General features: G+C 47.7%; 1 protein-coding gene across 11 annotated transcripts in view; it reads left to right on the top strand.

Annotated features, from left to right (window-relative positions):
• Positions 1-13723, top strand: part of ZC3H7B (zinc finger CCCH-type containing 7B) — a 53088-nt gene that overhangs the window by 14783 nt on the left and 24582 nt on the right. For 7 of the 11 annotated variants that reach the window (XM_065677339.1, XM_065677295.1, XM_065677320.1 and 4 more), the window contains exons 8-15: positions 1130-1172; positions 5206-5465; positions 6361-6709; positions 7671-7780; positions 8654-8816; positions 8904-9065; positions 9935-10140; positions 13360-13460. In XM_065677339.1, the coding sequence (XP_065533411.1) occupies positions 1130-1172; positions 5206-5465; positions 6361-6709; positions 7671-7780; positions 8654-8816; positions 8904-9065; positions 9935-10140; positions 13360-13460 (1394 nt within the window). The remainder of the gene's footprint in view (positions 1-1129; positions 1173-5205; positions 5466-6360; positions 6710-7670; positions 7781-8653; positions 8817-8903; positions 9066-9934; positions 10141-13359; positions 13461-13723) is intronic. The other 4 variants (XM_065677348.1, XM_065677358.1, XM_065677330.1 and 1 more) reach the window with 3 other exon arrangements.

Below are 13723 nucleotides of genomic sequence, written 5' to 3'. Positions count from 1 at the left end.
GGAATATTGCCAAGGAAATTAATTTCTTTGAAAGTACTTCTCATGGCAACGTTTTTTATGTCGGTAATTAGGTTGCTGAAGATGGTATTTTCCTTAGTTATTGTGAAGGTTTGCTTTCTCTTGCATTTTAAACAAGTTTTAGTTTTCAAGTTTTTAAGTACTTAGGGCAATGCTAAGTCAGAAAGTGCAAATGCTGAAGAAACATACAAAATGAAATAGCGCCATGTACCAAGCCAAGGTGCATACACAGTTTATGTATTCTTTGCGTTGTGCTTCATACTACTCTTTCGCACAGACAAACTATAGAGCCGTAAAAGTTGTCAGTTTGTACAAGATGGGATAGTAAAGAATTAGCTTAGCTCCCACCGTTCAGCGACTTGCCTTCACATCGTTCTAGGAAAGACAGTCAGCTTTCTTTAATAGCTGAGCCAAGCTTTTAATTTGCAAATATTCCCTTTTGCAATAAATGAAAACAGTGCAAAACCTAGAAGCTGCAAAAACTATTGCAGTAGATGCAGCATCTCAAGATTAATGCTGTACTTGTGTCTTTTAAGCTTAAGTTGAAGGCACGCATACTTACCTCTGTTTATGTTTCTGTAAAATACGGGCTCATTTTATTCCTTGCCTGGAGCTCCGAGTCAGCAGTTGTCTTGGCGGAAACCTTTTCCTGTTTTGAGTTTGCTATAAATTGCAAATTGTTAAATTGCAAAATATGTGAACTGAGAAAAGGAACGTTGTGTAAGATCAGGCTATCAGATCTTACGCAGCATGGGGCTGACTGGTTGATGTGTCCTGGGACTCAGGGCACAGCATTCTCATCCACACATGAAAAACCTTATTCTGTGTACAGATTTGCTCACATGGTTGGGTATTGTGCAGGGCTGGTATTGCTTTGCAGCAACAGGGTTTGTTCACTACTGGAGGTAGAAATGAATAGGGCCCTAGGATTAATGGCCTCTTAAAGTTTGTTGGGTTTAATGCTCTTGCACTGAAAGAGGCCATAAAGGAAAAGAACGGGCCAGATGCATTTAGAAATAGTAAAGAGTCTCATCTGTAAAGTTTGAATATCTTTTTAAAGATGAATATCATGTAATATTTTTCTCTCTCCTTTCCTACGCCCTTTTTGCAGACCACTTCTAATGGATTGGGTTCAATAGATGACATTGAAACAGGTAAAGACATCTCTCTCTGATTTTTGTGACTTTGGTAAGGTACCTCACCAGGCTGGCAGGCCTGAGGGGTTCATTGTCATTATTTATGTCTCTTCAGTGCACTCCTGGCTTAAGTAACTAGGAGGAGGAAAAGGTGGTGGGAAGCAGGCGTGTTTTTCCTGCAGAAAAACTTCTTGTCCAGGCCCAGCGAGAGACACATCTGGGAATTAAAAAGGTCTGCTGAGGCACCCAGCTCTCTCCAGTTGTGCTTTCTTAAAGCTGGGCTTGGCAAAACTCCTGAAACTCTGCTCCTAGGCAAAACAGTCCAGAGAAAGTGAACTTAAGGTTGTAGGCAGCTGTCAGTGCTCTGAGCACAAATGGTCCTCCAAGATGCTAAGGTGGAGGAAAACCAAGGGAGTTTGGAGGGACCCAGGAAGTGCTGTGTTCAAAGTTAGGCACTCACAAGGAGAAGAAGGAGGGCTCCAGGCTTGCTTTCCTCATGCTGGGAAACAAGTGACCTTAACTCTGCCCCTGTAGAAAGGCTTCTTATGTGCTTTGCCCTTTCTTGTGTGCTGGAGCATTGAACTCATGCCTCCGAGCACATCAGTCTTTGTTCCTTTGAAAGATAGCTCTGTGTGTGAAGGTAAGTGTGAAGATTTATCACTGCAAGTAGCAATTGCTCTTATAGAATGAAAATAGTTCCATTATCAGGATGCTTTGGAAAACATGTTAGTTCTCTGTTGAATATTAGCTCATTTACTAAATGCTCCGTGCAGTCACGAGTCCCAGTTCTGTGAATTAGGGAGAGTTTTTCACATTATCTTGTAATGCTAAATGAACTGGACTCCTACTTCAGAGGTTAAGAGAGACTGCATCCAGTAAGCTCTTTATGTAATCAGGATTTGGTGTAAGAGCAACATACCACCTTTGTTCAAGCAGAGAGAACCTTTACTGGTAGGAAATCTTTTCCAAAGCACTGAAATTACATGGTATTCCATTGCCCTGAGAGCAGCGTGCCACCAGGAGGGCTGTGCGTGCTGAGTACCTTGAGAGTTTCATATTCAAAGCTTTTTTTAGCAAGGGCTTTTTGTTGTTGGTTTGGTGGTTTGTTTTTAAGATGCAGACTCCTGAAGCCCTTTCCCCCATGCTTTGCTTGAAGTCATCTGGTTAAGTCAGCCTGGCGCTGCACAGATCATGGCTCAGATGGCCTTTAGCCAGATAATACACTTAGGAAACCACTGCTGGTTTGGGAAGCAGAACTAGAAACAGGGCTTTTAAAAGTACTGTACTTGCCCCTCTGGGACAAGCAGGTGTATGACCAGAGAAGCTACCGAGTGGGGGGCATGGAATGAGAGATGGAGGAGCAGATGGACAAGACTGTCATTGAGCTTATAATAATACATGGGGCTTAGTGTTATGGCAGTGGCAGAAATCAAGGGCACTCAGGTGTGTGCTTGTGATCTGCCCATCAAAGAAGGCTGGTTTATTTTTTTAAGATGGAGTAAACCTTAGATGAATGCAGGAGGTGCATGAGCTTTCTGTAAGGAGAATACGTGAGATGGGGGTATGGTGGCTGGTGAGTAAGGTCAGCAGATGGGGTATCCTGAGGAAAGCAGGAATGGGAAAGGAGGGAGAGGTGAAAAGATTGGACAGCGGGGAATGGGTGGAAGTGACTGAAGGAATGACAGCGTTTGTGGTCAGGGAGAGGGAAGCAGACATCTCCCCTCTGCCCCTTAGAAGTAGTGGAACCTGTTGGTCCCTGCTCTTCTTGCCCTTCTCATGCACTGAGCTGTGTGTATGGGTCCCATATAATTCTTTGCCTTTTTGTTGTGCATTCAGCTTTTTCAGGGTTTTGGGCCTCTTAGGGTGTGTGAGGGCCTCTTTTCTCTGCTCCCCAGTCTGAGTGGAACTGGAGGGCCTCTTTCATTCTTCTAAGAAGGTCTGAACTTCTGGATCCTTTAGGGCCCTGTCATTGTGAGCCCTTTTGCTCCCCCTCCCCGCACATGTCCCTGTCCTTTCCAGTGTGTTCTGAACTTCAAGTTTGCCCTTGGGGGGATCTTGACAATACTTTAGATTTAAACATCTGAAAAATGGGAAGGCACAAGCCATCCCTTTGTACTGAGGGAAATCCAGCCGAGTTACCAGTGATGAGGCCATCAGCAAGGAAAGCTCAGTGGCTGGCTCCTGAGCACAAAGGAGGTGAGCTGAGAGAAGAGAACACAGAGGGGGCTTGGGGTTGATCTGAGCTTGGTCTGAGGGGCAGCTGCAAAACTAAGGACGTTTACAGGCTTCCTTTGAGCTGCTGCTGCCTGTGGGGAATGTTTCCAGCTGCAGCACTGAAAACCTGTGTTGGATTCCATAAGGTACAACATGCACTTTCCTTCGGTTGCATGCATGAGGTTGTGGGGAGGGCCCTGTGTCTATCCCTTGCTGCTTCCCCCTGCTTTCCCTGTCTTTTGTCACGGCTCTGCTTCCAGTGCCTTGCATAGTGACCTTGGCTGTGGTTTATCCATGTGGACCACTCACAACAAAAGCCAGAGGAAAGGTGGCAGGGAGTGGTGGTGTGTTCCTGGTGGCGTTAGAGATAAGGGGGCCTGCATGTGTGTGTTGTCTCTGTTGTTGTTCTGTTCAGGACTTGGGGGTTTGCAGGAACTGCTGATCCTCTGAGCTAAGAAGGTCACCAGCACAGTCTGCAGTCAGTGAACATGCAGTGTAGGGGACAGCAACACAGCTCACTCACCCAGTCCCAGTTAGAAAGGGATGGCTCAGTTCTTGTGGGGGCTGAGTGAGCAGATCTTGTATAGACAGGATGCAGCATTTCTCACTGGATCAGGATTTTTGTTTGGGAAGCTTGTCTAGTTTCTTTCCCATTCTTATCAGTCTTTCTAATAAAAGCTATTGTCTCTTCTTCCAAACTTTGCCTTGCTTATAGCCTTAGACCATCATAGCTGTGGTGCAGACACTGCCGTGTGGATTGAAAAAGCAGCATCTTTGTCTTACTTCTTTTCTTTTATTCCAGGACATCTGCACAGGGGCAAAATTAAGGTAGTTTGGGTGCTTGGTTTGAGAGCTGCAAGTGTAACGCTGCATTTTCCGAATATCTAACATTTGAACTTCTTTTGGTTTTTTAACCTTTTTTTTTTTCTGAGAATAAAATGCTCTTCTATGGAGAATATGTGTTTGTAACCTTAACTTCAGTTAACAGAGGTTCATATTGCATGGCGGGAACATCTTATCATTTCAGTAATGTATTGGAGAGGCAGGGAAGCCTTAGGAAAAATCAGTGCCTCTCTCCTGCCATAACCCGGGTGCACACAAATTCCCAGGAGGATGTTTGTTGCTGAGTTGTTGAGAGGGAGAGTGGGCAGCACCCTCCCACCTGCAGACATCAGGAAGCACTTGAGCAGGGAATTTACTTGGGTAAAGACAGCTGAGTGAGTCTGATGGGTGTTTTGGGGGACCCAGTGTTAGCACAACCTGGTCTGAGCATCTGATCTCTGACTCCTTCCCAGCAAGACTTTGTGTTTTTTATCTTTTACCATTTAGGATGCCTGAGGTTTTAGAGGGGGAAGGAGTAAGCAAGCTTTCAGGTGGGTTATCAAAGCTTCAAGGAGTAGGGAAGTCAGTGATCTCTGCCAAATCCATTAGTGAGGAATATTAAGGAAAACACCAGGTGGTGGGTTATAGAGAAATTGGATTATGTGCCCCTGGCCTTCAGTCCTAGACCCAGTGAACTCAGTAGCTGCTCAACCACAGGTTTTGTGTTTTTCCTAGATACTGTACATGCTTTTGTTCACGTTTGCCAAATTCTGATAGTCAGTCTGGTCACTGCCCCTTAGAGTGTGTTTCAGCTATCAGTGAGCTATGGGAGACTGGGAACAAAAATGAACGGGCAAGAACTCTTCAGACCAGAGCCTCTCCTCTCAGAAAATTGTCATACTTGGTTTTTGTGATTTGAGGGAGTTGTACAATATTATTTTTGTCAGGCTGTGCTCTGCTTGCCCCCTGCAAGAGGCTCTCCTGGGTGACTGGCTCTGTTTCTCCCTCATCATAGACTGCTCTATGGACCTGCAGTGCCTCCCAGCTCCTGTGGCCACCTCCATCCCTGTGAGTGAGGGGCTGGCACCTTTGCCCTCTGACTCGGATGCAAAGGGCTTGCCTACCTCGCTCCCTGCTGCCAGCCTGCTCCCGTCTCCAGACTGCATGTCCTTGCCAGCGCCTGAGAGTGTGGAGGACTTCACAGATGGGGACATCATTGGGGAAGAACTGGACTCCCTCCTGGACTCCCTTGCCGAAGGGTCACCATACCCTCTAGTAAGAGTGGGTGCTGTGTGGGTCCCCTGCTTCTTGTTCCAGATAGGTCCTTGGAGCATGTGAATATGTGTGCTGCTGTTCTCTCTCTCTTTCCATCACTCTTTCCTTCTTGCTCTTCCTCTGGTAAAACTCATTCATTCCTTCCTTTACTTCTGTAACTGGCTTGGGGGTATCTAAAGAGCCTGCCTTTAAGCCTGCTTTGCTGTGTGCAGCATCATGGAGCTGTCCCTCAAAAGGTACCCAAGATAGCCGTCCCACGCCATCTCATCTCCCCTGGACTCTGGTAGCCATGGAGTTGAAGGAGGCCTGAGTGTAGAAATGAGTGTGCCGAAGCAGGAATGATGGATGTATTTTATACAGTGGGCATGCTCTAATGTCCTTGTATTTTGTGCAGGCTGCATTCAGCCTAAGAAATTTGAACATGTCTGGGAGCTGTAGAGATAATCTGTATTCATACTTATGTTGGGTTTTGGTTGCTGGTGTTGCTGATGTTATGTGAGTGAGCTTGTATCTGGAAGCAATATACTCGGTATTCATGCAGGACACCTCTTGAGCCAAAAAGCTCAGATGAGAGGTGCCATGAGTAACGGTTGTCAACCTGACCTCAGCACTATGTGTGCTCAGCTGCAGTTTCTTGACCTGAACTGGTTTAAATGCCCAGCACATGGCTCTGCCTTGCAGACTGATGAGCTCAGGTAGCCCAGCACCTCCGCAGCAACCTCGGTCCAGTCCGTGTGTGGTGTAGATTGGAAAGTCTGTGGGAAGTCTGCAGGCGGATGGAGCTGCTGGGTGTCCTTTTGTTTCATGTGCTTGAGTGGGAGCCTGTTGCTGTCTGTATTCACTCATTCTCTGCTCCTTGTTCCTAATTTCTGTTTATTTTCCTGATTCCCCAAAGTCTCTGGTCCAGGGCACCATTCCTACCAACCTGCCAACAGAGATGCCCCAGCTGATCCCTGTGTTTCCGGGGGGAACTCCGCTGCTGCCCCCAGTTGTGACAGCTAGCATTCCTGTCTCCACCCCGCTGCCACCTGCCTCCTTTGGGCTGGTGATGGATCCCACTAAGCAGCTTTCCTCCTCCTCTGTCCTGGATGCCTTTGAGGCCCCACCAGGAGGAAGTGCCGGCTCCACCTTAGATTCGCTGGATTCCCTGGATCTGCTCCCCTACACAGACTCACGGCTTGATGCCCTAGACTCCTTTGGGACGAGCAGAGGGTCACTGGATGCCTTGGATTCCTTTGCCATTGGTAAGTGCAGGACTGATGGGGTTTTGTGCTGCTTTAGCTGTGAATGCGTGCCAAAATTATTTCGTTTGGTGCTGAGGATATCTGTCTATAGCTTTGTCTGCTGGAGCGGCAGAACGGGAGTGTAAATGTAAGGCAGGAAGTTGTGTTGGACAGAGCAACTGAGTATGTCTAGGCCAGGAGTAATGAGAAAGGCTATAGGTGTGTAATCCCAGATAAACAGCATGCCCATGGTGTGAAATCTCAAGAGGAGAAAGGAACACAAAGACGCATAATGGTGAGTGATGAGATTTAAACTCGACTTGGAGTCCAGGACACCTCCCTTGGTACAGTTTGCTAGACTATAACATGATTCCTCCAACAACTCTTTGACATTTTGGACCAAATGAGCAAATGCCTGGTGACTGTTCTAGATGATATGGGACCTTGTAGCCCTGGGCAGAATAGTAGAGGCTAAGGTTGGTCTCTCACTTCTCTTTTTTTCAGGGCAGTGAGTGTCCTGTTGCTTGTCGCACTGCACTCTCATGCCACAGGGAGCAAAGTTTTGGAGGGCTGTGGCCAAAAAGTCTGTCCCCTCCTGTCACAAGAGGGAAGGCAGGCTTCTTGACCTACTTGACCCCAGTATTGCAGTATGTTGTCAGCATAAGTATTTTGAGAAGAGTAGATATTGGCCAGTCAGCACTTCAATATTCAGATTCCCCTCAGCACTGGGCTACCTTGGAGTTGCTACATTGGGAATGCTAGTGCTCAGCAGCCTATAATTGGGTTCAGTAGGGTTTGGGGAACAAGAAGGCCTTCCCTGGAGTTTTTCAGACTTATACTAGTTGTTTAGGGAAAAAAAATACCAAAATGTTATAAAAGAAATAAAGCAGATGGCTTTAATAAGCTTTTTTTTTGTCTTTTTGTGAGCAAAAATGCCTCTCAAAGGCAAAGTTTTGTGGAGCTCTCTCCCTTTTTTTTCCAGAAGAAACTAGTCCTCAGGAACTGCGACACCCACCTGGCAGCCAAAAACCATCCCCCGTGGTGAGTGAGCCGCTCCCTCGTACTGATGTCCCAAGGTGCTCTGGAGCCAAGGTAGTAGTGACTTGAGTGATGTAGGTAATTTGGGCCCCTCCTCTTAACCTGCCCCAGTGAGTGTTGTCTCCCATGTTATGGCAAGGCAGGCAAAGATTTCCCTAGAGTCAGTAGGAAGACATTAGTTCCATCTTCATTTTTATCTGCCACTTTGCATGTTGCCAAGGTAAACACAATGTGACTTAGGTTGTAGGGTCAACGGGATCATGGGGCCCAGTGCCCCACTATATCTGGCAGCCACATAACACTGAAGGATGAGGCAGAGTAAGCCAACTTTGTCTTCAGGCTACTGAGGTTCTTTGCACCCGTCAGGAGGCTCTTCCATATACACTTTTCTGCCCCTGTCCCATATCTTCAGTCTTGGAGAAAAGGGGGAGGGATATCTATGGTTGGCAAGCTTGGAACAAGAATTATATTCATAAGTTCCTGTGATCTCCTAGTCCTGTTAACATCAATGTGAAGCAAAGTCTCTGTCCTCAAATTAATCTGCTCCCTGAAGACTCACTGAGAAGTGGTTTGGCTTTTTCCTATCTTGGGATAGAGTTGATATGAGAGTCTTCCAATGTGGAGTTGCTTGTGATGGAAGGTATGAGAGGGAGTGAGTGGGATATTTTGTTCTGTGACTCATAATAGAAAACTGAGGTCCCTCACCAAAAGAGAAAGAGGCCCATCTTTGAAGTGAATGTACCACACTGTTTATCATCTTTGAAAGAGTTGCATGCTGCTCTTTTGGAAATGCTACTTCAGATGGAGACATTCTGATAAGAGAGAAAACAAGAAGGGTTTTTGGGAGACTGGCATGGGGCAAGGGGTTGGAGAGGTTTCTTCCTTGTGGTTGCAAAGCTGAAGAGAGGTATGTGTGGTTTTGCTCAGGTCAGCCTTGGTGGAGTGAGTCACCCAGCTGTGCCCAAGGTCACTGAGCATTTACTGTCCCAGCCAGAACCAGTAATGCCCAACACAGCCCTGCTGGTGAAGAACCCTCTGGCATCTACTCACGTCTTCAAACAAGCCTGTCATATCTGCTACCCCAAAACAGGTGATGCGTGTGCTCTGCTACCCAGAGCACTGGCCCAGGCTAGGGGTTTGCCTTTGCCTGGGCTGATAGAGTTATTCTGTCCTGCAGGACCAAAGGCTGGTGATTACACCTACCGGGAAGGCTTGGAGCACAAGTGCAAGCGGGACATTCTGCTGGGCAGGCTGAAGAACTCAGAAGACAAGACCTGGAAGAGGATCCGTCCTCGCCCAACCAAAACCAACTTTGTAGGATCCTATTACCTGTGCAAAGGTGATCTGGAGGGGATTGGGCTCTCAGTGGCCGGGAAGGGACTATTTGGCATGTGCCAGGGAGGGTTGGGAGGGGGCTTCAGTTGGTATCATGTGCTGTCTTTGGGGTCTTCCTGCCCCTTCGGTAGCTCATGGACCAGGAGGCTGAGTACAGTGAAAGACAATGAGCTCCCATGCTGTAGAGAATGAGCAGCTTTTAAAGTGGTGGAGCAGAAATGTTGCAAAGGCATAGTGAGGTGCTGTGCAGAGCCAGGCACTCAGAGCTGAACTGTTGACATGGGCTTTGCTGAGAGCCTGCCTCCTGTACGTGTGCCTGCATTAGTCCTGCTCCACCCAGCATCCCCATGTCAGAGCTGTGGTTCTGCCTAGGTAAAAGTTCGCTCTGCTTGCTGCTTTGCTCCAGCCTATCACTCTGTATGGGTGGGCAGTGTGACCAGACTGGTCACTAAAGCAGTGTCTTTACAAAGTACCTAATGAAGTAGGGAGATTGCAAGAGCCAGGATAACAGGGCTCCTCAGTGCTGGGCTGCTAGGAGAACTTTATCTGAATTGGCTTTAAAAGGGGGTGGTCAAACTGTGGTCTGCCCATGGCCAGGCACTGCATTAAAGCAGGTCTCCATCTTGAGACAGTTTCCACAGCAGATGTCATTACTCCAGATTGTCACCATTCAGTAGTTTACATTAACATTCCTGAATGTCCTTGGTATAGGCAAACTTGGGGGGAGATGTCTTGTCTTTTTTCTTTAACTCTGTGTTTTCTTGCTTTCAGCTCCTTGTGAGGTGTGGGCAGTGGGAGGAGACAAGAGAGAGTTTAGTTTCTGACTGGGCCGCCCTCCCTGTGTGGTGGTGTGTGCTGTTTGTTGCTTTGTAGATATGCTAAACAAGCAGGACTGTAAGTACGGGGATAACTGCACCTTCGCGTACCACCAGGAAGAGATCGACGTGTGGACGGAGGAGAGGAAGGGGACCCTCAACCGTGACCTCCTCTTTGACCCGCTAGGTGGGATCAAGCAAAGCAGCCTCACCATTGCCAAGCTCCTCAAGGAACATCAAGGAATCTTCACCTTCCTCTGTGAGGTACAGAGCTGGCAGGAGGGAGCAGGCACCTTTCAGCATCTCCTCAGTATGTGTCTGAACCATTAATACGTTGATAGTTGCCATCACAGAAACACAGTGGGATGACTTGCACAACTGGAGTATTGCAGTGGATGGCTATAAACTCTTCAGAAGAGATAGGCAAGGAAGAAGAGGTGGTGGGGTAACCCTGTATGTCAGGGAGTATTTTGACTGTCTAGACCTAATGATGGTGATGGTAGGGTTGAATGTTTATGGCTAAGAATCAGGGGAAAGGCCAACAAGGCAGGAATCATGGTGGGAGTCTGTTATAGACCACCCAACCAGGATGAAGGGGCAGATGAAACATTCTGTAAGCAGTTGGGAGAAGTCCTTGTTCTCATGGGCTACTTGAACATACCAGATGTCCACTGGAAATACAACACAGCAGAGAGGAAACGGCCTAGGAGGTTCCTGGAGTGTGTGGCAGGTAACTTCCTGGCACAGCTGGTGAGTGACACAGCTAGGGAAGGTGCCCGCTGGACCTGTTGCTCCTCAACAGAGAAGGACTTGTAGGTGATGTGGTGGTTGGAGCCTGTCTTGAGCACAGCAATCACAAAATGACAGAGAAGTAAGGAGGGGACAGAGCTGCCACCTTGGGCTTCTGGGGGGCAGACTTTGGCCTGTATAAGAGCCTGGATGAGAGAGTCCCTTGGGAAGCAATCCTGAAGGGAAAAGGAGTCCAGGAAGGCTGGGCCTTCTTCAACAAGGAAGTCTTTAAGGTGCAGGAGCAGGACATCCCCATGTGCCAAAAGCTGAGCTGGTGGGGAAGAAACCAGTCTGACTGAACAGAACTCTGGCTGGAACTTGGGTAAATAAGGAGAGTTTATGACCTTTGGAAGAATCTCCATCGTTTATTGGGTGCGGGAGGGAACATAGTGACAAAGAATGAGGTACTTAATGCCCTAGTCTTTTAATAGCAAGACCAGTTGTTCTCTGGGTACCCAGACCTCTGAGCTGGAAGACAGGGATGGGGAGCAGAGCAAAGCCCCTGTAATCCAAGGGGAAATGATCCACAACCTGCTTAGATACACACAAGTCTATGGGGCCAGGTGGGGTCCACCCAGGGGTTCTGAAGGAGCTGGTGGAAGTGCTCATTGAGCCACTTTCCATCATTTCTCAGCAGTCCTGGCTAACCTGGCAGGTCCCAGTTGACTGGAGGTTAGCGAATGGGATGCCCATCTACAAGAAGGGCTGGATGGAGGATCTGGGGAACTACAGGCCTGTCAGCCTGACCTCCTGCCGGGGAAGGTTATGGAGCAGATCATCTTGAGTGCCATCACGTGGCACATATGGCACAGCCAGGCTATCGGGTTCAGTCAGCATGGGTTTATGAAAGGCAGGTCCTGCTTGACCAACCTGATCTCCTTCTGTGACAGTGACCCACTGAGTGGATGAGGGAAAGGCTGTGGTTGTTGTCTGCTGAGACTTCAATAAAACCTTTGACACCGCTTTCCCCAGCATTCTCCTGGAGAAGCTGCTCGTGGCTTGGATGGGTGTAGTCCTTGCTGGGTAAAAAACCGGCTGGATGGCCAGGCCCAAAGAGTGGTGCTGAATGAAGTTAACTCCAATCGGTGACTGGTCACAAGTGGTGTTCCCTGGGCTTGGTACTGGGGCCCGTTCTGTTTGATATCTTTACCAGTGGTCTGGATGAGAGGATCAAGAGCACCCTCAGTAAATTTGCAGACAGCACCAATTTGGCATCTGAACAGGCTGGACCATTGGGCCATGGCCAATTGTGTGAGATTCAGAAAGGCCGAGTGCTGAGTCCTGCACTTGAGTCACAACAACCCCATGCAATGCTACTTGGAGAAGAGTGTCTGGAAAGCTGCCCATCAGAAAAAGACAGGGGGTGTTGGTCAACAGGCAGCTGAACACAAGCAGCTTGTGCCCACACAGCCGAGGACAACAGCATCCTGGCCTTTATCAGCACCAGTGTGGCCAGCAGGGCCAGGGCAGTGATCATCCTGCTGTACTTGGCACTGGTGAGGCCACACCTCAAATCCTGTGTTCAGTTCTGGGCCCTTCATTGTAAGAGAGACATTGAGGTGCTGGAGCAGGTCCACAAAAGGGCAATGAAGCTGGTGAAGGGTCTGGAGCACAAGTGTGATGAGGAGCAGCTGTGGGAACTAGGGGTATTTAGTCTGGAGAAGAGAAGGCTCAGGGGGTACTTTATCACTCTCTGCAGCTACTTAAAAGGAGGTTGTAGTGAGGTGGGATCCATCTCTTCACAAAGTAACAAGCGATAAGACAAGAGAAAGTGGCCTCAGGTTGTGCCAGGGCAGGTTTAGGCTGCATATTAGGAACCATTTCTTCACCAAAAGGATTATTAAGCACTGGAACAGGTTGCCTAGGGAAGTGGTTGAGTCACCATACATGGAGGTATTTAGAAGGTGTAGATGCATTTAGAAGTTGTAGATGTGATGGTTAGGGACATGTTTTAATGGTGGACTTGGCAGTGCTAGGGTAGCAGTTGGACTCAATGATCTTAAAGGCCTTTTTCAACCTAATAAATTCTATGATTTTATATGTCCCAGCCATTGTCCTGCTCCCAGAAGGGCAGCGAGTAGTGGATACAGCTGTGTAGAAGAAAGGAGAGATAGTTTTCCTCCTGCAGCTGAACCAGGTGCACACAGCCTCATGGGATCACCCGTCTCTTTCTCTGTCTTGAGATATTGCTTTGAATTGTAATTTATCCCCAGCTACTTTAGAAACCAGAACCCTGAAAATCAGCGAATTCCAACTTGATGGCTGTGCTGAGCCACTAAGACAGGCAGTTAAGGATTGACTTGTACCATCTTGATGTTCTGCAGCAGAAAGTGCCCCACATTAGCAGTGGTACATGTAGAGACATGTTCTTTGCTGTGAACTGGCTGTTCTTTTATTTCTCCCCATCGTTTCCCCCTTGTTCTTGCTGTGTTGGCTAATTGGGAAGGAATATGTGGCTCTGACCAAAAGTTTTCCAACCACAATGGAAAATACTGTTGAGAATAAGCCAAAAAATGTTGCCTGGAAGCTCTTCCAAAAGTTTGCTTGCTTTATTTTAAAGGCCCACCACAAAGTTTTCACCAGGCTGCCTCTGACTTTGAACATTAGAATAGGCTGGTTCTGGCTCTTCTTCCAAGTGGCTCTGGTTCACTGCTCTCTAAGATTTTCCCAGCATGCTAATTCTTCTCTTCTCAGATTTGCTTTGACAGCAAACCCCGGATTATCAGCAAAGGGACCAAGGACACACCATCTGTCTGCTCCAACCTTTCTGCCAAACACAGTTTCCATGACAACAAGTGAGTGAATATTTTTGTGTTGATGGGAGCAATCTCTCATAAGTCCAGCCAATTTAACTCCAGGGCACTGGTCTCTTTCTTTATTTCCTCCCCATGGGTTCCAATCATAGGGCAGCTCAAAGCATGATAAATAGCACTGTGTGCTTCACCCTGCCTGTGTCTTCCTGGTACTAAGGGATTTCAGGCATTGGCAAAGCCCTTTGAAGTCAGCCTTTGACTTAATTTGCCTTTCAGTTTGGCCTTTACATAAAGGTCAAACCAAA

Source organism: Lathamus discolor, chromosome 1 (genome assembly GCF_037157495.1).
Source record: "Lathamus discolor isolate bLatDis1 chromosome 1, bLatDis1.hap1, whole genome shotgun sequence".
NCBI lineage: Eukaryota > Metazoa > Chordata > Aves > Psittaciformes > Psittacidae > Lathamus > Lathamus discolor.
This window is presented reverse-complemented; position numbering and strand designations above follow the sequence as displayed.